This window comes from Rousettus aegyptiacus, unplaced genomic scaffold (genome assembly GCF_014176215.1).
Source record: "Rousettus aegyptiacus isolate mRouAeg1 unplaced genomic scaffold, mRouAeg1.p scaffold_m13_p_5, whole genome shotgun sequence".
In the NCBI taxonomy this organism is placed as follows: domain Eukaryota; kingdom Metazoa; phylum Chordata; class Mammalia; order Chiroptera; family Pteropodidae; genus Rousettus; species Rousettus aegyptiacus.
The window spans coordinates 108,453,015-108,477,570 of record NW_023416308.1 but is presented as its reverse complement, the minus strand read 5'-3'; the positions used below and the strand labels follow the sequence as shown (position 1 = coordinate 108,477,570).

Below are 24,556 nucleotides of genomic sequence, written 5' to 3'. Positions count from 1 at the left end.
TTTGGACGGGGCAGTGGGCCGGAAGTGAATTGGAGGTGTGGCGGAAGTGGTTAGGGAGTGGGGAGAACGGGAGGGGGCGGATCCCACTCTACCGCCGAGCCGGATGTTTGCCGAGCTTTGACAGGCGTGGCAGAGGGAGCTGTGCTGGACCACGGTGAGCTACAGGGCGCGGGGTCTCCCTGGGTGGTGGTGAGGGAAGGGAGGGGACCCGGATGGGGAGGATCCGAGGGGATCCGAGGAAGGGAGCAAGGGTGGAATGGGGTGTGGGGGCCCGCCGGTCCTGCTGCGGGATTCTGCCCCACTCTCGGGCCTGTGATGAAAGGATTTCGCTTCCTTCTCTACCTTACTCCTGCCTTTCGCAAGGCAAGGTCCAAGTCAGATCGCTGTCACAACCAGCCCATGGGAAAGGGACGTCTCCCTGGTCCAATCCGTCGAAGCTCCAAAAACAAGAAATTTGGGGGATGTGCTCCACCCTGCCACCTATTAGGTTACGCTTTCATCCCTATCTCTTAATCTGTGAAATGAGATAATTGCACTTCGAAGCTCCATGCAAACGTGATTGTAGCTGAAAGTCTTGCTTGTATTGTGGGGTTTGCGTTTTCGCATTTCGCAATTTTGGAGCTCCAACTAGGAGGAGGGTCCCAATGCCAGAGAATGTGATTTCAAGTTGTTATCAGTTATTCTTGGAGATTAGGAGACCTTTAGTTTGCCTTCTTGTAGAACCTCTCTGAATCTTGACAATCGCATGAATGAAGTCATTTAGAGAATTATGGAGAGATTGACCTGCACAGAGACCACCTCAGACAGACATGGATTAAAATCTTGACTCTATTGTATGACCCTAAGCAATTCGCTTATTTTTCTAGTCCTCACTCACGTTCTTCAAATTTTAACATGGGTTTAGTGGTACATGAGTCATTGGTGCTGTTGTGAAGTCAAAAGATAATTTGTGTCCAGTTCATAGTGCTATACAGCCCTCAACAAATGTTGGTTCCCTTCTCCACTTAGAAGATGAACTAATTCATTGTCATTCAGCAAACGATTGAGCATCTACGTGTGTCAGATGTAATTCTGAATAGGTCAGGGGTTCTTAAACAGGGATTCTCAGAGGGCCTGTGACCCCCTTAAAATTCCATGCAAGGTTTCATGCTGATTTTTCTTAGGGAAAAGGACCTCAAATTTCATCAGAATTTCAGAGATCCAGACTTCCCAAAGGTTAAAACCTCTGTATAAAAACTGCCAAAAGTGAGTCTCAAAGATTTTTGTATAGGTAGATTTTTACCTACTGAGAAGGGAAAAAATGGATCTTGGAGTAAGGAGTATTTTGCATAAATGGAGCAGGGCCTGTAGGTGACTGGAGTCTTCAGACAGCAAGGATACATTTCCACTACTCACATTAGAATTTCCCCACGCTAGCTTCCCTCACGCTACACTGAATGGGAACTAAGCTTCCAGGTTCACAGTGGGGAACAGCTGTGGGTTGGAGGGCGGTGAGAGAGGCCAGTCAGCCTGGGAGGTGGAAGCAGCTGCGATTAGTTATTCTGGAAGAAGAGGTTATGGAGCGGAGGAGGAGTCAGTTCTGGAAGAACTGACAAAATAGAGGAGTTACTGGAAAAGAGGTGGAGTTCAAGTTCAGCTCCCTTTTAGAGGGTGTCCCTCTCCTTCCCTCACATGTACTTAAGCTTCCAGCTGCTCTTTATAATCCTGTTCAATTCAGCACGAGTATTTTAGAACGCTGCAGAATTATATTTCTGGGAGGGGCCCTCACTTCTATAGATAAGGACATTTAGGCCCAGATGGGAAAAGGACTGCTCAGCATCTTTGCAACTCACTGGTTTAGGCAGGACAATAATCCAGTTCTTCATATAACTCATCCCATGTCTTTTTTACTCCATCAAGCACTCACTGTGTGCAGAAAGACTTCTCTTGGATAGCTATGGGCAGGGCTGAAGGAGCACTTGGTGCCTGGGCAGTGACGGAAAGAAGAGATGAGGAGAAAGGCTCAGGCTTAGAGAGGGTTACTTTGAGCTGAATTCTGTCTCTGTTATTCGGCTGGGGGCCCCTTTGGGAGAGCCCTCAAGCCTCCTAGTTGAACGGAGGGAGGAGCATGTAGATGAATTAGGTGGTTTCCTCAAGACAGGGTTGGAAGGTTGGAGGAGAATGGGGGAGCTGGGGTGAGAGGCAAAGCTGCACTGAGTGAGAGAAATGCATTCACACATAGGAGAGGGCCATCATTCTCTGTGTTCGTGGGAAGAGATTTCTATTTTGATGGTAAGCAGTGGTAGTGAATAAAGGTAGCAGATAAGGCCAGAGGAGAGGAAGAAGAAAAATATATACATATATTTTTTGACTGTTTGGCTGTTCGGCTTTGGCTCAGGAGCTTGAAACAGCTTTTGCCACTGAATCAGTGTGGTTGCCCTGGTAACAAGATGGTCGTTGCTAGGCACAGGGAGCCAGTTTACCATCCAGAGTCCTTGGCTGTGACATGTGCAAGGAGGTTGTCACGTCGCCTCAGAGTCCAGAGGTGTTCAGGGTCTAGATGTCAGCTGGCAATTTTCCTTTCTCCTTACCCGCGCCTGGGTCTTGTCTGCATTCCTTATCTGCCCTGCTTGTTCTCTGACCATATATGTCATTTTTTGGATTCCAGGAATGCAGTGGCCTTAGAGCGGCCTTTTCTCTGGGGTTGAACTGGATGGGTTGAATTGACACTCCCCTCCCTCATCCATATGGTGAACTTGTGATGGGAGAGGGATTTGCTTCTGGTTAGGGCTGAGAGCAGAATGTGCTGTCTTCAGGCCGCATGCAGCCACATGCTATGGCCAGGCCCCAGACCTGGGCAAACCCAGTTTCATCTCCTCCCTCCCTTCTGTAGCTGCTGTCGTTTTTCACTTCCTGTATCTCAGCATTCTGATGATGTCATGAACTTCTCCCAATCCTTGGGGCAGTCCGTTGACCTCTGCCACCTTGAAGTTAGTGTCAGGAGCTCTCCCACAGATTAGAGTGGGTTTGGGAGCCCCCAGGAACCTGCAGATTATCTGCTTTGACTGGCAGGCAGATTTTATCCTCTGCTCCCGGTTCCTGTCCTGGAGCAAATTCAGTGGGGCCCCTCAGCCATGGCCAGTTTTCTGGGACCCTATGGTCTCTGGCCACTTCCTCTCCTCCAGGCCAGAGGTCAGGAATGGAGTAGCCAGGGCCACATCTGACCTTTTCAGGCATGGGATTGGGATCATCCCCTGCTCCTTACATTCTTGCAACATCTACGCCATAACTGCTGGGGCCTGGACAGCTTCCGTACTGTATTACACCTGAGGAGAGGGGTGTGGACCTCTACCCTCTGCAGCTGGGACCACGTGACAACCAGCTGGGCAGTGGGCAGAACAGGGCCTGGCATAGTTCTTCTCTATCCAGCTGGAGGACCTGAAGGCAGGCACTGAGCTGTGCCATCCTCTACCCCAGCTGCCTTTTCTGACAACATGCCAGAGAACTGTGGATCCAGGAGAACCAGGAGCCACGTGGAAATCTTGGCAAGAATGAGAAGTGTTGAGGAATTGGGACAACGGAGCTTGGGGGAGGAATGAGTAGATGCAGGAAGCTTGCTGTAGCAGTTATAGGTGAAAAGAGGGTGTCGCTGACCTGTCACCTGTCCTCTCTCAGGTTTCTCTTTAGGTTCTGTGGCCATGGACCCGCTTTCAGAGCTGCAGGACGACCTGAACTTGGATGACACGAGCCAGGCTCTGAACCAGCTGAAGCTAGCGTCCATTGATGAGAAGAACTGGCCCTCGGATGAAATGCCTGACTTTCCCAAATCAGGTGGGCACCACTGGATCCCAGGCAGCCACTGGCACCTTAGAAGGGAAGACCCCCTTTCCGCTGAAGGGAGACTTCAGGAGGGCAGCATGGGGACAAGCTGGGGCCGGAATTACAAACCTTACGGGGGGCGGGGGGTGGGGGGAGCCAAAGAGCACAAGTCTCAGGGAGAGCACTGTGCCAGCCCCCCCGATTATCTCCTGACTTTGCCATGTTCCTCAGATGACTCCAAAAGCAGCTCCCCGGAACCTGTCACACACTTGAAGTGGGATGACCCTTACTACGACATTGCCCGGCACCAGATTGTGGAGGTGGCAGGTGAGGACACCAGTACTGCACCTTTTCCCTCATAGTCTGCATTCCTGGCTTAAGGAAGCCAGCCCCTGTGCCACAGGGGAAGGGGATAGGGGAAGGGCCGTGCCCACTGTGGTCTGACCCCTGACCCTGGGGCTCCTGAGCACATGCACCGTTCTTTAAACTCACAGACTTGATTGCGGTGGCACTTGTTCTCTTCATTTGCAACCACATCCTGACCTGTGACCTCACTATCTCCATTGGCAGATGGCCTGTGGGAGGCATTGTGGCCTAGTGGCTTTAAAGTCAGAAAGCCCTGGGTTTGACTTGCCGCTCTGCTCCCTGAACTCATTTCTTCTTGACAGGGTTGCTGAGAAGGTTACAGTAGTGAAGGCGTGTTGGGGCCTAGCCCAGAGCCAGAGCATAAGTGTTCATTCGCCTCCTTTCCCTTTGCCCTCCATTCAGCTTCCTAGAGAGCAGGGAGGTGCCAGCCCCCCTGGGAAGCCCTACCTCCAAGGAAGTCTGGAAGATAGGGGCCATGTGCCGGCTGGAGCATTAAGTCCCCTGCAGTTGTGCTCCCCTGCTGAGAATGGGTGAGGAGCACCTCTGGGGTCTCAGCCTCAGTGTGCTCCTACCCACCGGTTTATCATACAGGATCCAGAAGACGGGGGGGGGGGGGGGGGGGGGGGGGGGGGGGGGGGGAGCAGGGTGGGTAGCTGGGATGTTGATGACCTGGTTTCTGCCCTTAGGGTCCTATTACTAGAAGAGGAAATGAATTGCACGATCCTTTGTCTTTTCCATAATGGTTGTCTGTCCTGACTAGTTAGGCCCAGCAGCTATAAGCTAGGGTGACAGCACAGCCCTGCTCTGAGGCATTGGAGTGGGCAGGGGGAGCCTGGGAACACATGGTCCCTGCGGGCATGTGGCCATAAGGAAGCAGCAGGAGCTCCATCACTCCTGAGTGCTGGGCTCAGAGGGTAATCCCTAATGTCAGAGGTGTTTCCATGACATCTGTGTTCCTGGAGCCTGCTCTGGTCTGGGTTGGGGGCCTGGCTGTGGCCTCTCTCACCCCTATAGAAGCAAGGCTGAGTGTTCTCTTTCCCGATCTGGTCCTGACCTAGGCACAGGAGAGTCACCTGAGGTTTCAGAACTTTCTCTCCTCACTACCAGAGATGGACCTGATTGGGGCGTGGAGAGTATCTGATGTGAAGGAACCTCTATCCTGACATCCTCTTGGCCTATATGGCCAAGTCACAAGGCAAAGCAGGGCAGGCTCCCCCACTTCCCATACGTGACTCCTCGTGACTCCTCGCCTCCCTGCGAGCAGAGCTGCAACATGTTTCTCTTTCTCCAGGGTGCGATGAGCCTGAGGGGGCCCAGCCAGGTAGGTGTGTTCCTGGCTCTCTCTGCTTAGCCAATCTGGGCTGTGGCCTCTGGGCTGTGGAGCAGGTGGAGGCCAGGTGGGGCCGGCTTAATTGCAGCCCCACTCTAGGGAACTGTGGGCTGTGCCTGGGGGCCAGAAACAGCAAAGAACTTTGAGATGTTTGGCAGAGTGGAGGCTGTGTGGGGATACTTCCAGAGCCAAAGGGAAAAGAGCTTCAGGGAGGGAGGGGCCTTATCCCTGGGGGTGAGCAGGGGTTGGCTGGCTCTTAGGAATGGCCTGGCCTGCATGCTGGCTTCTCAAGCCTGAGCTGAGTGCTGCAGGCTCAGGGTCCCTCTGGTGGGGTTGTCCCCCATGTGTGTGCCTCTCCGACGGCTGAGAGGAGCTTGGATTGGCACCGCCAGAGTGAGACTTGTTTGATGAGACCATGGTGATGTTCTAGAGGTTAGTTTCCTGACGTTAGAAACCAGAGAAAGAGCCGGTGTTGGAGTGGAGGATGGGTTATGTTCCCAGCTCCTCTGCAGCCTCCGTTTTCCTTGCTAGCAGTGGCTGTCATGCGTCAGTGTCACATTTGACTCAGTCCAAGTGAGTTCTTCCCAGTGATGTGCTGGTAAACATGACACTTCTGAAAGGGAAAACAAAGGCTATTATTTGTAGCATTTGCAGTTTCTACCATGGCAGGTTTCAAGCTACCAACATGATTTCAACTGGCTTCCAATATTCCTGACAATTTCACGATTTAACAAATGTGTGAGTTGGCTCCAGCACTCAGCCCCCACTTCCCATCTCCTTGGACTGCGCTGTGGGTTGCGGGCGGGGCTGCTGGCCTGGCATTTCCCAGAATGCCTGCTAGAGGAGCTGTGCTGTCGTAGATTTATCACCCAGGCCACCCTGGGAGAGTTCCTGATCGGTATCTGGGGAATGCAGAGCCTTCAATTTCAGGCGGCTGGTCTTTTCCTGGTACTTTCCATCAACACTGTGCCTCCTCCTCACTGAGCCCTCCCCCTCCGTTGCTCTGGGGACACCAGTGCTGCCAGCTCCTTCTGTCCCTTCAGACTCCAGGACAGAAATCTGTTCTCTTCTGAGATCAGGAGGGGTGTTCTGGGTCTTCGTACTAGTGTTCTTGTAGCAGCAGTCACCCTGCCTGCTGGCGAATGCCTGGGTCGCTGAAGGACTTCAGCACTGGGGCTCCGCCCCAGAGAGGGGGGCAGGGGCTAGACCCTGAAGTTGCGCATATGTCATTCCTCGCGTGTCCAGGGGTCTTGCCATCTGTCCCCTGCCTACTGCTCCCCATCCCCATCCTGATTCATTCAGCGTGCATTTATAGAGCAGATACTCTGGAATGAGCCCCGTAGTCAGCACTGAGGATTCAGTGAGGAAAAATTCTTTCCTTCAAGGAAGTGGTTCTTAAAACTGGTCAGAGCCGTCTTTTAGGATGTGAAAGGTATGGGCCCCTAGAAAACATGTGTGTGCACTTATAATATTTTCATATAACATCATGGCTTTGGTGGACGCCTGTGGGTAGAGCCCTGGCTAAGGACCCAAAGTTTCTCATTTACATGGTGCTCGGGCCAGTGGAGAGATGGCGCACAGGCTCTGGACCTTCACTCCACTTTCTCTTAACTAGTTACTAGTTCTTAAAATTCCAAAGCTATGTAAGCTCAGGTTTCTGCCCTGCCTAAGTCCTCAAATCTGGCTAGTGGTAGGAGGCCCAGGAGTTTCTGATCCTCCAGATTGTACATGAGGCTGGGCTGGCCAGGCTACTCCATGACCCCTACCTCCTGCCCGTCTACTCTTCCTCCTCCTGTCAGAGCCCATGGGAAGTGAATCAGAGTAGGCCCCAGAACCACCAAAAGCTGGCCTGGGAGGAACCCAACCCACCAGGATCTAGGCTAGGGTATGAAAGAGAGTAGGTAGTACCCACTTCTTCAAAATGGGCTGCTGCTGGGTGAAGCTGCAGCTTCTTCCCTTCAGACAGCCTTGCACAGAGTTCTCTGCTTATAAGTCTGGAAAAATTCTGCCCAGGCTTTGGGAAACTCACTGTCCAAAGCAGTCTTATGACCTAGATATCGTGAACAAACTCAGAAATAGAACTGTGCATACCGTGTAATGCTGACTGATGACTCCGTGCAGACTGTCAATTATTATTGAATATCTGCCATGTGCTGGGCTCTGGACTAGCATGAGAGATGCAATGACAGACAAGTCCCTGTCTTCGAGCTGTTCACAAGCCAATAGAGAAGACAGGCACATAAACAATTATACAGGAGAGTCAAAGCGTCATGACAGATGGATGATGGTTCATGCTAGGAGCCATGAAAAGGGACGGCTAACTTGTCTGGGGGAAGGAGGAGAAGACACAAGCTTCTGGAAGGAGATTATGCCTGGGGTGAGTCTTAAGGATTCAAAAACATTAGCTTAGAGGAGGGAGCAGAGTTGTCTAGAGAAAGGTCTGTCTGGCATGAGAAACAGCAAAGGATCAAAACAGCCTGATGTGGACAGGTCTGCAAGCACTTCTGTGTTGGAATTGTGCATGGTCGAGCCTAGAGGGAGGTGGAGGCCACTCCTGGAGAGTCCTATGAGCCATTCGAAGCAACACAGCCAGCAGGAGAGTAGGGCCACATTGTCCACGTTCCAGAAGCCTCCTTCAACCTCTCTGTTGAGTCTGGCCCCAGCCCTAGAGAAAAGAGTCAGAGCCTTGGGAAAACAACCACTTTGTAAAAGCACTGGGTGAATCACTGACTGAAAAGGATCATCAGGTCATGGCTATTTAACTATGGAGGAGACACTCAGCAAGGCGTGGGGGATCCTTAGTCCTCAGAGGTAGATAGAGGACAGAATCTCTGCATTTTATGGTTTGGGTAAGTAGTCTTCTTATTCACCTCTGAAGTAATCGGACTTAAGCAAGTGTGACTTGGTGTCTCTGGAAAGGCATGACAGTAGAGATAAAGGGGAGGGCCCTAGGACATAAGGAAGTAGGGACCAGGTCTTAGCCCTGTTGAGCTTTGCTTGGGGTCCCTGATCCATGCTGACCCTGGAAGAACATCTCATTTTGGGGGAAAATAGCATACGTCTCAGGCGCTTCCCAGCTTCATGACAAAGTCAGATGGTCAGACCATCAGATCATGACTACTTTTGGACAAACATCCCTGAGAGATTCCATCCAAATGAACATTTTCCCTACAGCATTACAAACTTCTCTCAACTTCATGTTCTTAATAATTTTTTTAGTGAAGAAGGCTGTGATTTTTTAAAATGTCCAGAAGTTAGAGCCAAGTGTGGTCAATAATTCTAATAAAATCACAAAGTGTTGTCAGTGGTCAGGAATGAGACATGACCATTATGTAATCAGGCTGATTTCCTCCGTGGCCTCAGACTTGCTGAGAAGGTAGCTTCCCAAAGCCACGCTGCTCAGAGGGGCTGCTTCTGGAATAACCATGGACTTTTGAGATGACTGACAAGACAACAATTGCTTTGGAGGGTGGGAGTTTTTTTTTTAATTGAAATTAACCATTTTTAAGTGTATATATAATTCAGTGGTATTTAGCATATCCACAATGTTGTATATCTCTGTGTAGTTCCAGAATTTCATCCATACCCATGCAAAACCTGTACACATTAGCAGTCGGTCTCTGTTCTTGCCCGCCCCCCTGGCCCTGGCAACCAGTAATTTGCTTCCGGTGTCTGGATTTGCCTGCTCTAGATAGCTCGTGTAAATGGAATCATACAATGCAGCCCTTTGTGACTGGCTTCTTTCACTCAGCCTGACGTTTTCAAGGTTCATTCACAAGGTAGCATGTGTCCGTACTCATTCTTTTTTATTGCTGAAAAAGAATATGCCATTGCATAGATATACTACCTTTTCTTTACCCGTTCATCCATTGATAGACTTTTGGGTTGTTCCATCAGGCGTGACTTTTTAAAGTCACGTTATTTCTTCACACCCCAGCTCAGCAGCCCTGAGAGCAACCTGTCCCTCTTTCTTCAGTGACATACCTTTGAGTGCAGGTAGCTGCCCTGAGGTATATCTGCATGGGCCACTCTGGCCCCTGTACTAAATGGTCTCCAGCCTCATACCTTTCAGTTGCGGATTCTACTTCTCTTGATTTATCTTTAACCTGCCATGCTCCATCTTTCTCTGCATCTAGGAGATGACAAGTATGGGCGAAAGATCATTGTGTTTAGTGCCTGCCGGATGCCCCCAAGTCACCAACTGGACCACAGCAAGCTCCTGGCGTGAGTACTCATGGGGAACGTGGTGGGACCCGTGCTCAGATCCCCACTTTGGCCTGATGCAGTTTTTCTCACCGTCTCTCCCTGCATGGAGGTGCCAGGCACCTCCCTCCATGCCTTCCCTCTTTTCCTGAGGGAGCTGTTTGACATTTGGAGGGGTCAGTCCTAGCTTAGGAGTCACACCTGGTTTCTAATCCTGGAAATTGTGTGACCTAGGCAAGTGTCTCCATCTCTTTAAGCCTCTCTTTCTTCACTTTTCTGAGGGGTAATCATACAGCCTTACTTCCTTGCAGGAGTGAGATACAGCACAGGAAAATGCTTTGCAGGCTAAAATACTGTCCAAATGTGAGAGCTGGTTATTATAATGATACGATGTCAGGTGCGGTTGCAGTTCATCGTTTATATGAATAGTTAGTGTTATTTTGTGCCAAATTTTGCACCAATGACTTCTGTATCTAGATTCTGTTAGCCAGATATATATAGTAGGTCTGGATAATCTAGAAATCTAATGCAAGTCTGGAGGCCGATTGAAAGTGGGATTTTGACAAACCCTTTTCCAGTAAACATTCCTCACCGAGCCGCTGGAGCCAGCACGGGTCCCACAGCATGTGTGGGACCTCTGCGGAGACAGACGAAGCTGACTTCCTCTGATCAGCCTCAGTGTGTGTAGTTACCATCCCGCGCTTCTTTTCTGACCTGTTTAAAGCACTCCCTGAAATTTAGAATGTCTTCACTGCCCATACCAGCTCTGGGTGATCCTGAATGGTGCTGTGTGTTTAGGACGTGGTGAGGGGTCAGGGACAGGCCAGGCGTACAGCGGTAGAAGGGAGGGGGGCTGAGTGCAGTGTCTCTGTGGCCCTAGGGAGCCAGGGCCAGGCCCCAGTCCTCCAGCCTGTGACTTTTTTCTCTCTGGCCTCCTGACCCTCCTCCTTACCGCTCCTCAGACAGGCAGGCAGAGCCTTGTCCAGGCCCACCATGTGGCCCCGCTAGGAACAGGCCAAGGAGCTGAGCCCGGGGGTAGCTGAGTCACAAGCCCTCTCCTCTGGTTTTATCACATCTGACAAGGCAGGTGACAGACTCCTGGCCCGATAATAGTCCAAGTAGGAGGAAGTCGGAGGATGGGTTTGGGAAAGCATCCAGTTTTCAGGAGAGAGCGTGATGAGCAAGGTGGCACCCACTCTGGGGCTGCTTCTGGCTTCAGGAAGCCCTCTGTCCTCCGTCCTGTTCTCCATCCCTTCCCACACGGATCTCTCCACCCCCACCTGACCTGGTCACAGTCCCTGCTGGGAACAGGGAGGTGCCTACATGATAGATCAGTCCTGTCCTCTTGTTTTCGGTAGATTATCTCCAATTTGGCTTTCCTAGCTGTCCACCCAGATCTGGGGGTCGAAACAAAGTGTCAGAAGTGTGGATTCAGAAGACCCATTGAACTTCAGCTCTGCCTCTTACTAGCTGTGGGCCTGGGGGCAGGTCTCTTTTGAGCCCTATAGAAAAAGAGAATTGTGCCCACCTCACATGGTTGTTGGGGGCATTAGATAACATATATACATGAAATGCCATTGTATTCTTTTGTAAAGTGTTACAAATTTCAAGAATTTTTTAAAAGGCAGGTAGCTATAAAGAAAAAATATAGACAATTATATATAGAAAGGTCTCCCATAAACCCATCACCCAGAGAGAAAACCACTATTAGTATTTTAGTGTATTTGCTGCTTGCTTTTTTCTGTAACATTCAGAACTGTGTGGTCAGTTTTGTATCTTACACAATGTTTTTATCTCCTGAGCATTAAATATTTTTCAAAGACATCTTTTAAAAATGTTTATTGACATACATGTATAAAGTGAACACTATGTACACTACCTGATGAATTTGCAAAAACTGAACCCACGCATGCCTGCCGCACCCGCAAACCTCCCTTTGCTTTTCCAGTCTCTGCTCCAAAGGGTAACCACTGTTCTGACATCTAACTTCACAGATCGGTTCTGTCTATAGAAGCATCCTGTGAGGTTATTCTATTTATGGATGTCCTGTGATTTAACCAATTCCATTATTGGATAGTTAGCTTGCCACTTAGGTTTTTTTTCCCCTATTATAAAACAAGCTTCAGTGAACAACCTTCTACAAAAATGTTTCTGTTCATCTCTGATTATTTCCTTGGGATAAATCCCTGTACATATTTACAGGGTCAAAGAGTAGGAACATCTCATAGCTTCTAATGGACATCACTTGATTGCCCCTCTAAAGGTCATAACATCCATCAAAGGATAAATATATCTTCACAATTATTGCTATTTTATAGTTGAAAAAAATGCCACCTTTTTATGTACTACATCCTTGCAAACTGCAAAGCACTCGATGTGTGAGTTGCTGTGTAGTAATAATGATCGGCATCACAATACTAATCCAGCCCTAGACAGACACCTCACATGCCACCTGTGCTGGCCTAGCCTGGCACCCACAGCCCATTGGTTAAGTTACTCTCTCCAGGTTAGGTCAGGTGGCATCTGGGCACTTAGTCAAATCCTTGGGCACTTCCCCAGGCTTCTTGCCTCCTTTCCTACCTCCTTTGGAAACCCTTAGCATTCTTGCCTCCCAGCCTGTGGAGGTGACCCTGCTGAGGCATGGGCTTGGCCAGCCAGAACGAGGGCATTCCACTGGGCTCCTCTCCTTTTCTGGAATTCTTGTTCAGTCTCTTCATACGTCTCCACCTCAGGTGGGCTCAACACTGTGTGTGTGTGCATGCGTGTGTGCTTCTTTGGAGGTGGTGGGTATTGTGTTGTGAGCATAGGCAACCTGCGATGTGGGTCTTTGGTCCACAAAAAGCCCAGAGACTAGAGCAGGGGAGGGGTCCCTCTGGCCACCCAGTCCCCTCTCATAAGCACAGTGCTTTATAACCTGTGCTGGGAATTCGTGTTAAAAAGGCAGAGTTGTGCTGTGGTCGACATGGGCTTTGGAGTTAGACAGTTCACCTCCAGGCTCCACTACAAGCTGTGTGACCTTGAATAAGCACTTGAGCCCCCGAGCCTCACTGTCCTCACTTGTAAGAAGGGAATAATATCAGCCTCAGGTGTTATGAGGAAGGCATAACATGATATATGCAAAGTGCTTGGCAGACACTAAAAGCATAATATTGATTAGTGGTGACTATCATCATTATTGTTGACTCAGGGCCATCCTGTGGGGGAAATGTTATTCCCATTTTCGCTGCAGGTATGTGAGAGGGTTTCATTTAGAGTCCTGGTCTCCTGACTTCTAGTCAGTGCTCAAAACTGAGAGCTGTTGTTATTATTCCTCCACCCAGCTCAGCTCCAGCCCCTCCACAACATGGCAGCTGATTACGCAGCCAGGATAGACAGTGCAGGGCCGGATTTCTTGGGCAGGGGGTCTGATAGAAGCAGGAGATTCCTGGGGTGCCAGGTTCTGTCTTACTGGGGTCCCACTTGTGTACAGGGCAGGCCTGAGCAGGTCTTTTCTCTTGAAGGTACCTGAAGCACACCCTGGACCAGTACGTGGAGAGTGACTACACGCTGCTCTACCTGCACCACGGCCTGACCAGCGACAACAAGCCCTCCCTCAGCTGGCTTCGGGATGCCTACCGGGAGTTTGACCGCAAGTGGGTTGGGGCCTGTGCCTGGGCTCCAGGGCGGGGTCCTGGAGGCCCCGTGGCCTGGGGGGCAGGTGGCTCTGGAGCCAGCAGCTCTGCTGGGTTCTGGGCTGCCTTCTGCTTGGGCAGGAGCTTATTCCATGGCGTGAGGAGGCAGGTGCCCCCACCTGGGTAAATGTAAGGAATCTAAAGTCGGAAGAGCCTGGGCTTAAATCCCAGTTTCTCTGCTTAGTCGCTCTGGGACCTTTCATCTCCCTTAACCTCCCTGAGCCTCCGTTTCCTAATCTATAAGATGGAGCAACAATGGCACTTACCGTGCAGGCTGCCACCAGTAGTCACATCAGAAAATGTGCGTTAAGGACCCAGCTCTGTGCCTTGCCTGCCACGCCCACTCCTGAGTTCCTGTTCTGCCTCCACAGGTACAAGAAGAACATCAAGGCCCTGTACATCGTGCACCCCACCATGATCATCAAGACCTTGCTCATCCTCTTTAAGCCCATCATTAGGTGAGCAGGCTGAGGACAGGGTGGTAGTCTCCTCATGCTTCGCCTCGAACTCTGAAGCAGACACCTGAGATGGCCAAGCATCCTAGGGACAGAGCAGTTGGGGCTAGGCCTCTGTCTGATCTGGGGGTGCTGCCAAGGGGACAGCGCAGGCTGCTGAAGCAGGTGTGCTCCCTGACCCATGCGCTCTCCCCTGTCGGCAGCTTCAAGTTTGGGCAGAAGATCTTCTATGTGAATTACCTGAGTGAGCTGAGCGAGCATGTGAAGCTGGAGCAGCTGGGGATCCCTCGCCAAGTGCTCAAGTGAGGCTGGGGCAGGGCTGTGTGTGCCCACTGGATGGCATCTGTGGACACGTGTATCATGTTTGGGGGGCGGGTAGGAGGTGCCGGCCAAGGGGAGAGGAAAGCCTTGAGAACCTCAGGATAAACAGAGGAAGCAAGTGTAAAGATTAAGAGACAGCACATGGGGTCAGAGAGAGTGAGTTCAAATTTCATGTGTGTCACTTAAAAGCTATGTGACTGAATCTCTTTAAAGTCTTCACTTTCTTATGTGTAAAGCAGAATTGTTATGAGGACTCAATGAAGTAATCCATGTAACATACATAGCATAGTAAGTGCCTGACAAACAAGGGTTGCCGTGGCGAGTACAGAGGCAGGCAGAGGGCCTGACCCTCTCATCTGCTCCCCCAGGTATGATGACTTCCTGAAATCCACACAGAAGAGCCCTGCAACAGCCCCCAAGCCCATGCCACCACGGCCCCCCCTGCCCAACCAGCAGTTTGGGGTCTCCCTGCAGCAGTGAGTATGCAGTGGGCAGCCTGGTGCCTGGGGGCCGGGAAGGGTTACAGACCCCGCTCACTGCCCTCATCCCCGCAGCCTCCAGGAGAAGAGCCCAGAGCAGGAGCCCATCCCACTGGTGCTCCAGGAGACCGTTGCCTACCTGCAGGCCCAAGGTGAGAGCCAGGGCCCCCCTGTCGCAGCGCCTCCAGCACCCGTCCCTCCTCCCCCCTCAGCTGGGTCTCCCAGCTCCCCTCGGGACACTTCCAGGCAAGGCCGAGGGGGGTTCCACGTGTACCAGCACCCGCACTGACCCTCACTGGAACCCCAAGACAGAGAGCGGGTGGGGGAGTCTCATTTCCCCAGGTCTCCGAGACTCACCAGGCCCCACTGTTTCCCAGCTCTGAGCACCGAGGGGATTTTCCGGAGGTCGGCCAACACGCAGATTGTACGGGAAGTGCAACAGAAGTACAACATGGGTGAGCGGCCCGGGCCGTGCCCAGGCCCACAGGGCGTGTGTGTGGATGGGGGTGGGGCTGGGGACATGTGTGTGACTATTAGGGAACTTCTCTGCCTCCGGCTGCCCTCTAAACAGGGGTCCCAGATTCTGTTCCTGTCAGAGATTTCCCGTCAGAGGTTTCTGTGACATGGGTGTAATTACATGAGTCCCACTCCTACCTGGCCTGCCGTCTCATCGGTCAGCCTCCCGGGTCCTGGGTTCAGGTTCATTCAGAGACAAGGAATAACGGAGTATGTGCTGGGGCGGGGTGGGGGGGCCCACTCCACCCAGATGGCCTGAACCCGCGTCCCCTTGTCATGGAGGAAGAGGGGAAGGCGGGTGCAAGAGGCAGCTCTCTGGGAGGAGGCTTATGACTGAGGGGAAGTCAGACTGTGAGGCCTACTTGGCCTTGAGATGGGTTCCGGGCTGGCTTCTGGGCTGGACCCAGCTCGTCTCTACCCTCTCCCACCCCACCTCCAGGGCTGCCTGTGGACTTCAACCAGTATGACTTGCATCTGCCAGCGGTCATCCTCAAGACCTTCCTGCGGGAGCTTCCTGAGCCCCTGCTCACCTTTGACCTCTACCCCCACGTTGTGGGCTTCCTTAGTGAGTGTCCTCTCTGTCCTTTGCAGCTCTGTGCTTCTGCTGGATCTAGGCTGGACTTGGAGCAGGAGGGTTGGCCTGTCCTCTAAGGACGGTCTGGTTGGGTTCTCCCCTCTAGCCTCACATTAGGGCTTCCTGAACCAGCCCAGCCCTTGGCCCCTGTAACCTGGGCCCCTATTCCTCATAGACATTGATGAGAGCCAGAGAGTGGAGGTGACGCTGCAGGTCCTTCAGACACTGCCTGAGGAGAACTACCAGGTGCTTCGTTTCCTCACTGCCTTCCTGGTGCAGGTGAGACTTCAGCCAAGCCTCTGCTGCTCACCTGGAGGGGGGCGGGGAGGAGCCGCCACCTGTGCTGCTCCAGGGCAGCTGGTTGCCAGGTGTGGGGGCGGGGTTTGTGGCAGCCTGCTGCAGCTCTCTGATTTCCCTCCACAGGTTTCTGCCAACAGTGACCAGAATAAGATGACCAACACTAACCTGGCCGTTGTCTTCGGCCCTAACCTGCTGTGGGCCAAGGATGCTGCCATCACTCTGAAGGCCATTAATCCCATCAATACCTTCACCAAGTTCCTCCTGGATCATCAAGCGGAGCTGTTCCCTAGCCCTGACTCCTAGGGGCTCTGAGCCCAGCCCCTGCCCCACCAGCCCCCTTCTCTGATAGCCCCCGTTTGGACTCTAACTCCTGGCATCAGCCTTACAGGAGGCCAGGGCTTCTGTGACACCAGGAGATAGAAGCTGGAGCCAGCCAACTGGGCAAGTCCTCCTCCCTTTCTGTCCAGCCCACCTCACTGGCCCTGGAGGCCTCTCTTACCATGAGACATTTTTCTTCGCCTTATACTTCTCACTGCCTCCTGAATCCCTGGTTCCTGTGGGACTATGCAGAGCTGGCCTTGGCTCTTGCCATCCCTTTCCTGCTTTCTCCTGCCTCTCCCTGGCAATTGCAGGTGCCAAAATCACTGCCGGCTGGGCTGGTAGCAGGGGCCAGTCCGCCTCCTTCTATTGCTGGGGGATGAAAGGCTGAGCTGGCTTAGGCGGGCCCTGCTGAGGCTCCTCCCTATCTGGGTGAGGCCCTGAGTAGAGGCACCCTGCTCCTGCCCTCCCCTCTGCCGGCTCAGCCTTGGGTATTTTCGCCTCCTTCTCTTCCACACATCCTGGTCAGCCTTTCTCAAGTGGTAGTGCTCCCCAGGATGTTCTAAACTGGTTCTGCCAGTACTGGCAGCTTGGATGACATGCTGAGTCCAGCATCCATTCAGAGTAGACACTCCACTCCCTCCCCTGAGAGACCCTAGTGTCTGGTCAGACCAGTGACAAGCAGTCTCAGCTTCCACGCTTTGCCTAAGGACAGATCCTAGGCCTAAGGTTCTTAGGGACACATCTGTTGTGGAGTCACACTGGTCCCTGCGCTGACCAGAGGGGACTCAGTGCCTCAGAATCTGTGATGGCTCTTTTCTCCAGCTGGGGACTCCTGAAGGGGCTGGACGGAGATTTTGCTAATTAGATTGGCGACCTTCAGGTGAGTTCTAACAACCTCCCCCAGGGAGCGTTGGGCCCCAGGGCCCTGTCTTTTAGAAAACCTAGACCCCAATGATGATGGCAAATCCCTTCTAGCTATGTCTTTTAGAACTACACTCCTTCCTGCTGAACGCTGGGAAATTCTCCCCCCACCCACCCACCTTCTTGTAGCCTTGTCCCCTGGCAGCAGGGAAATACCTGCAGTGGCCCTGCCCCCTTGACCAAAGCCTATACTATAGGGGTCCTCACCAGCCCAGCTCCATCGGGGAGTTGGGCCTCTCTCCCCAGGGCGCTGACATGGCTGCTGGTTCTGTCAGTCCCTGTGGCTCTAGCCTGGGCTCGGGCCTCTGCTTTCCTCCTTCATATATCAGATGTTGTTCGCAGCCCCCTTGGCTGGGGAGCCTGTGGATCTATTTGTTCTTTCTCCTGTCCCTGCTCCACTGGTCTCTACCTGGCAGGGGAAGGGTCAGGGGAAGAGCTTATACTGTGAATCAAGTGTTCACATTCACACTTAATGACTTCCTTGGCACCAATCATGTATTTCACCTTTGCACTTTTTATATTTCAAATAAAAATGGAGATGGAAACTGCCCATCTGGCTGTTAAGGAAGTGGGCGTGGAGGTTTAGAACTGGCAGATGGGGCCTCAGAAAGTCCCTCCCAAGTCCATGTGACCCCCTTCCTCATCTCGTTCACTTGTGAGCGGGTATGAGGCCAGCTTTCTGACCATCTTCCAGGCTTAGAAGTGCGAAGTCACCTTCCATTTTGGGCACCTGCAGCATTCCAGTTGACAACCATATGCTGTATCCTATGACCAGGGCCTTTTCTGTCTCCAAAATGCAGTGGGCTATGGTGGACAACAGTATGGGTTTTAGAGTTTGACAGGGTTTGAATCCTAGTTCCATTGCTCACTGCCAGCTCCAGCTGGTGATAGTCATATAATTGGCCCCGTCTGAGACGGTTTCTTCGGATCAGAAATAATGTGTACAGCACATAACACGGGGTGGAGTGTCCAGTAGTAATTAGAATGACCGTTTCACAGGTGAAGGAAGTGACAGTCCCAACCTGTGTAGCAGCCGGGATCGAAGCCCTCGCCTCCCAACCACTCCATTCCTCTCCCACCTCCACTTGGCTTGAGCGCCTCAGCTCTTTCCACCCGCCACTTAGTCACATAGAGGCTATGAAAGAGCCAGTTTTCCTTTCCTCTTTTGAGCAGGTTTTGTTGTGCTTTAAAGGTTACAATGGTAAAATTTGTATATTTTACCATAATTTAAAAATCGCTGGGATGGCAGGCCAGAGTTTCACTTGGTGATCGTAATTCTGAGCCTGGCACAGTGGTCAAGTTCCAGCAGTTTGCTTCTTGCCTGCCAACTGCAATCAGGAGGCTCTGGTGGCCTCCGTCGGGCCTGTTTTTTCTCCTCATTGCTTACTTGGGCTGGGGGAGGTGGACCAGAGGCTGCAGGATCAGGCAGTGATAGACGATGGTTATAAACATAGGCACTGAGCTCCGGGAAGCTCGTCCGTTGCACAACCGTGGCCCTCATCCAGGTAGCCGGAACAGAAGGCACTGGAGGCTTCTCTCACTGGCTCTCCTCTGCTCTAAGCTGGGCGATTGTTTAGAAGGGCTGTGACCCAGGGCAACGAGGAGGGGATCCAGAGGCAGCTGTTAACTTGGGTTGGGCCGCGGGCAGGGCCTCTGCGGAGTGCAAAGCCAGTTTACCCCTGCCTTAGCAACAGCAGGTCTCTGGGGATGGAGTATAAGGAGATGCTTTAAAGGGATAGGGCACCATCGTCAGACATGGGGAAACAGAACACTTTGCTTTTGGGGAATTGCAATTGAGGTGAGGGCACCAGGGACAGTCTACCATTTCTGACCCAGGGGTTGGCCAACTCTATCCTAACTGGCTGCACAGTCAGGCACCATGGTCAGTGTCACCTGCAGTTTATTAACAGGCAAGGGCTCCCAGGGCCCACAGTGGCAACAGTGGATGGGCCCTATTCTTTTCAGTTGGTCTGAATTTAGAATTTTTAATAACTAGCCTATTTCTGTCCTGGGGCCTGGCTTCAGCCTGAAGTGGGTGGGGAAGCAACCCAGACAGTAGTTGCCAGGGTGTCAGGCAGTTGGTCTCTTGCCTCTAGAACCACCTCTGCCTCTTGGACACCAGCTCCACCTTCAGCTCCTTTCCTTCATTGTGGGCACAAACTACCCCAACGTGCCCCAATATCTATGGAAAGGCAGGAGCTAGCCTTGCCAGGGCTGAGATGTCTGCTGAAGCCCTCAGGGGCCAAACAGGAAGTCCCTGTTGGGATCTTCTACTTTCCATGGCTCCTCAAGGCCACCCTGGCTTAACTTGTCAGATCAGGGCAGCTAAAATGGCACAGGCACATGACTTCCTGCTATTTCCCTCAACCGCTTTGGCCTGGTTTGCTCAGCCACAGCCCATCACACTGATTGGCAAATGGATCCCAGACAGACAATTAAGGAGCCCCACACGCTCTGCCCTGCTTCTGCTAGAAACGTGGCAGAGACCTGTTAGTCATCTTTCCCTCTAATCCAAAAGCCATCGCCTCCAGGCTGAGTGGTGTGCTGCATGGTGTAGGGGGGAAGAAAGAGCTGATGGTAACGGCTTACATTTTACCGAGAATTTACTATGCGTGTACTTCATGTGCATGGTGTATGTCATATTATCTCACTTAATTTTCACCATTCAAGCCCCTGAAATGGGAGCATTACAGCCCAGGAAAACTAGGCTCCAAGAGGTTTCATGACACACCCAAGCTTACACAGCTGCTAAGTGGCCCACCCCGCAAGACTCAAAACAGCCTGCCTGACTCGGAAGCCTTTCTGTTTCCCACTGCATTGTTCTTCCCCTGCCCCGGAGCCTGCTGCTGACCTGGACCTGACCAGGACCTGCACAGAAGTGGGAAGCAGTGGGCAAGGATTTTAGACAACTTGCAGAACGGAAAACTGTAAAGTACAGAAAAAATTTTATTGGAAATCTCTTGAATACATTTTAAAGTATAACTCAATATTCCCAAACAAGGAGGCTGGAGGAGGGGAGGGACTCCGCCACCTGGAGACAGATGACTGGTCCCCACCCTGTCCCAGGGTGCTACAGAAGTCAGTCTAGGGCTCATACCTCTTACTGAACAGGGCTGAGGGGTAAGGGCCAGCCTTGACAATTGCTTTGCTCCTCCCAGGCTCAGCTCAGAGTCAGGGCTCAGCCTCCTTGGCCTCTCACTGATGGAGTCCTGAAGAAAGGCTGCTGCCTGCACATGCCAATTAGAAGTCAAAGACAATGGCTAATGGGCCTTCACATGCTTGGCCTCAAAGAAGGGCAATGGCTGAGACATTAGGGGGAGGGGCGAGGGGACAATCAATAACTTACAATGGGCCTCCAGCCTTCTCAGTGGTGGGACCCTGAGGGTAAATCTGGATTATTCAGTAGGCAGTGGGTGTGCTCTGGCCCAAAGATAAGACAGCTACTTCACTACCACTGCTGGGAACATCTCTTTGTGGCAGCAGAATGCATGCAAGGGGCAGGGCTCAGCCTGAGACATCGGAGCCCCGTCCAGCCCTCAGAGATCAGCCTTTTAGGTGGGAACAATGTCACATGCATTTGTCGAACAAGCAATTGAAGGCCATATGCCCCTCTACAGAACAGCTCTGCCGAAGAATATCCAGGATGGACCAGGAAGAACGGGGAAGGCCCACTTTTCCAGGTCAGGACTACCAGTTAGGCTGGGGGAGGGACAGATAGTAGGTGGGTGAGACTAGGCACTTGACCTACTCAAGTAACAACACCTGAAGGGTTAAGTCAATCATATGCCCAGCTTTAGTTTCTCAACAAGGAACCAATGCAATGAGTAAACTTCAGGGCAGTGTATAGGCCCTGGGATCAAAGGAAGGAAAAGGCCCATAACCCAGCCCTGAGAAATAGGAACAAGTGTCCTAGAAGGAGGGAACCTGTCTGGCCTTCCCCAGACCCACCAGTACAGCACACGTAATGCCCCTTGGGAAACTCTAGAGAGTCATCACTGTTAGCACCCAAGGCTTCCTGGGCCGCCAGAACCAAGTCAGTCACTTTACAGAAGCTGTGAAAGATCCAAGGCTCTCACCGGGAATACGTAGGTGTCCAAGGTAAAGCCTGTTGTCAGTTCAAATGCAGAGTCTGAGAGGTTCCGTTGCCTTCAGCCAGCCCTATTCTTGGCTCCCACCTTATATATATGAGAAGGAAGATCCTCAGAGCAACAACCGAGAATCTGAGGAACGCCCACAGGAGGCCCTGCCCCAAGAAGAGGCACTCTACCTTCCCCAACTGAAAACATCTAAACTCAAACATATTTTCTCTATAAAATATCTGAGTTCTCTGAAAGTAATAAATATTTACCATGTTCTATAACCAAGGAGCAGCAACAGGGGGAGGCGGGAGAGGAAAAGAACCTTTGCTGTGACTCCCAACCCTAGAGTCACAGGGTTCTGTTTCCATGTCGCTGAGGAGCTGAGCACAGGCAGCCACCAGGGCTGCTCGGACCCTCTATTAAGGGAGGGGCAAAATACAACCTTCAAGGGGGGGAATGGCTGACTTTGGAGTTCTCATCATCTTGGGCAGGAGGCCTGTCATATTGCCAAAAGTATAGGCACAGGGGCAGAGGGGGAGAGAGAGGAAGATGCCAGAACTAAATGAGACAACAAAGAGCCTTCCTCCTTCCTCCCAGAACTGTTTCCTTCCTCTTTCTGCCTCCACACCACTCTGGGCCACCAGCTGGAATGTCAAATGGTTGGTGGTAATGGCAGGCAGGCGAGGGGCCAGTTGTAAGGAAGACCCAGGGCAGGGGGCCAGCAGCAGGAGGAACAAGATGAGAGCCTTTGTGAAGCAGCTGCTGATGGGTGGTGAAAGCAGATGGCCCTGCAGAGGGCCCTTTTGTTACAAAGGGTTTTCCCATCTCCAAGGCCAGAGGGTGAGTCCTCTCAAATGCTATTACTGGGCTTGACTGCTGCCATGGAGTCTCTAGGAAGTGCACGAACAGGGACCTCTGGGTCCCCATCGGGGAATCCAGCCTCCCCTCCACCTGGCTTGGAGCAGGATGAGGGATGGGAGCAGCTGATGAGTGGGAGACTCTCTGTCTCCTGGGATCGCAAAATGGGGGTGCTGCTGGTACTTGAGGACACCAACTTTTACTGCAGGGTTTCAACAAAGGCATCAAATTCTCGGACATTCTTCTCGTGCACAGCCAGCTTCTCTGGTAGTGAATCCTGTACGAGGAGGGGAGAGAAGAGCTGCTCATTCAGGTAGGGCATTGAAGAGACAACCAGTCCAGTCACCCTGGGCTGAAGAAAGGAACGCAGCACAATGCTCAGCTCAGCAGTGTTAGGCTGGGAGAGCAGGAGAATTCAGGGCAGCTGAGCAGGCACCGTACAGAGGGCTTATGTCCAGCAGGGTTTTATGGGGGCTGGGGAGGCGAGTTTGACACTACAGCCTAGGAAATCCAAGTGGACCATACTCTTAACGAGACAGAAAAGGACCACACCAACAATAGGAGGACACAGAAAAATTAAATGTGAAATATCTTTGGCAAGGATTAGACTGACAGTGGAATAAAACTATGTTTAGAATACTCAAAACTAAGAAAAATTTACAAAAAGATTTCTTCACACCCTATGCTGAGTATCAGAATCCCCAGGGGGCACAGGAACAAGGCAGTCCGCACCACATTCTCAAGAGATTCTGACTCAGCAGGTCTGTGGTGAGGCCTAGGAATCTGCATCTTTATATTAGCTGAGAAGGGGGTGAGCTAGAGGGGGTTAAGAGAGAATAAAAGAAGAAAGAAACATGAGGAGTTAAGTTTAACTGCCCTCAAGAAGTATCAACTATCGAAAAACTCTGATCCATGGGCCCTGGTTCCATAGTGTAGCAGTTAGCATGTCTGCTTTACATGCAGAAGGTCCTGGGTTTGCAGCCCAGTAGAGCCACGGTCCATGTTCGACAGCCATGCCCCCTGAACAAGCCCGATGTCTGATCTTGGAAACTAAGCAGGGCTGGGCCTCGTTAGTACTTGGAAGGAAGGGAGACCTTCCACCTAGGAAGACCAGGTACTTTAGGTATAAATAAACTAAAAACAAACAAACAAACACAAAACTCTGATCCTAATCCACTGATACATTTATATTTGAAGAATTTAAACCATCCTGGAATTTTTCCTGACAGGCACAAGGTATTTGGAAAGAGGTGGGACATTCTCCTGCCTCAGAATTTATAAAGTAGCCCAGATACACCAAGACAACCTGGGTGGGTTTGGGAGGTGGGGCCAACAGCTGGTACTGGCAGCATGACTCAGATTCCAGTTCCTTCCAAGCGCATTTCAAATAAGAGGCCGGGAAGTCAGTGATTGAAAGCCTAAAATCAGAAGCCAGACTCTCTGAGATCAAAGCTTTGTTTTGCAGGTTCAGTGGGACCATAGGTAGGTTATTTGTTCACAGTGTCCATTTTTTCATCTGTAGACTGGGATAATAAGAAAATCTACCTTTTGGGTTGTTGGATTCATGTAATCTAAAAGTGTCTCTGTCCTGTTATAGGGAGGATGTGAGGTGTGGGAGTGGGGAAGTAAAGAAGAAATTTCTAGGTCTGTGGAAAAGGAATGGCCATCGAAGGGGGAAGGGACATCAGGGGCTGAGGTGGGGTGGGGAAGGATTCCATACCAAGTCCTCGGCCATGGACTGTGCCCCGACATCTATGGAGAGGCTGCTCAGCTGTGGGGGGTTCTGAAATTCACGATAGAAGGTCCCCAAATCCATCGGAAGAATGTCATCTTTAGAAAAAGCCGGTTTCTTCAAAAACAAGACAGACTCAGTTTAGCTTACCTTGGACCACAGAGGAAAATCAGAGAAGAAAAACAGAATAATCCTCATTCCTCCCAGCAAGTATCAAAGAAGAGGTTCCTCCGGGCTCCTCTGAGGGAGAGGAGTCCTACGCCTTTCCCTTCCAGATAGCTGAATTCTAATCCTGGTAGGAACATTCCTCTCCCCTGGTTGGGGTTTTGCCCCCTTCTTTCCAACTCCTTTCCTTACCACAGGACCATCCACTCAGGCAATGATCAGGACCAACGTGGCTACCAGTGGAAAATCCCCTTTTAGAGCTGAATTGCATTATGAATTTCAACCAAAGGCATGGCACAAGATGCCTAATACTGTTCACTGGCCTCCAAATGTCTCCCCAAGCAGGGTTTGAGGGCAGGTTCCCCACAGACACTGCATGGGAGGGGAACTCACCTGTTCCATCCCCTCTGTCTACACCAGCCCATCTAATCCCTGTGAAAGAAGTCTGGTTCGAGTGCAATGGATGC

At 51.6% G+C, this 24,556-nt stretch overlaps 2 protein-coding genes across 16 annotated transcripts in view; one reads left to right on the top strand and one right to left on the bottom strand.

Moving 5' to 3' along the window:
* The first annotated feature begins 30 nt into the window (after positions 1 to 30).
* Positions 31 to 17,803, top strand: ARHGAP1 (Rho GTPase activating protein 1). Of its 2 annotated transcripts, XM_016146726.2 has the most exons (14): positions 35 to 154; positions 3,655 to 3,810; positions 4,030 to 4,125; positions 5,456 to 5,485; positions 9,631 to 9,718; positions 13,198 to 13,329; positions 13,740 to 13,826; positions 14,027 to 14,125; positions 14,513 to 14,620; positions 14,699 to 14,775; positions 15,001 to 15,078; positions 15,579 to 15,704; positions 15,889 to 15,992; positions 16,137 to 17,803. In XM_016146726.2, the coding sequence occupies exons 2-14, from the start codon at positions 3,678 to 3,680 to the stop codon at positions 16,314 to 16,316; spliced, it is 1,338 nt and encodes a 445-aa protein (XP_016002212.1). In that variant the 5' UTR covers positions 35 to 154; positions 3,655 to 3,677; the 3' UTR covers positions 16,317 to 17,803. The 2 variants fall into 2 exon arrangements, with proteins under 2 accessions (XP_016002213.1, XP_016002212.1); XM_016146727.2 differs by lacking the exon at positions 5,456 to 5,485 and having other exon boundaries at positions 31 to 154.
* The window catches only part of ATG13 (autophagy related 13), a 41,045-nt gene continuing 33,680 nt past the window's right edge, over positions 17,192 to 24,556 (bottom strand). For all 14 annotated transcript variants that reach the window (XM_036220627.1, XM_036220626.1, XM_016146719.2 and 11 more), the window contains 2 exons: positions 23,913 to 24,041; positions 17,192 to 22,469 (listed from right to left, as the gene is read on the bottom strand). In XM_036220627.1, coding sequence (XP_036076520.1) covers positions 22,392 to 22,469; positions 23,913 to 24,041 — 207 coding nt within the window. In that variant the 3' untranslated portion in view covers positions 17,192 to 22,391. The remainder of the gene's footprint in view (positions 22,470 to 23,912; positions 24,042 to 24,556) is intronic.

Bases quoted from the DNA above. Each gene is read 5' to 3' on its own strand.
- ARHGAP1 (XM_016146726.2), top strand. From the start codon at position 3,678: ATGGACCCGCTTTCAGAGCTGCAGGACGACCTGAACTTGGATGACACG. The intron at 14,126-14,512 runs GTGAGGCTGGGG...CTGCTCCCCCAG, and splicing joins ATCCCTCGCCAAGTGCTCAA to GTATGATGACTTCCTGAAAT. The intron at 15,705-15,888 runs GTGAGTGTCCTC...TATTCCTCATAG, and splicing joins CCACGTTGTGGGCTTCCTTA to ACATTGATGAGAGCCAGAGA.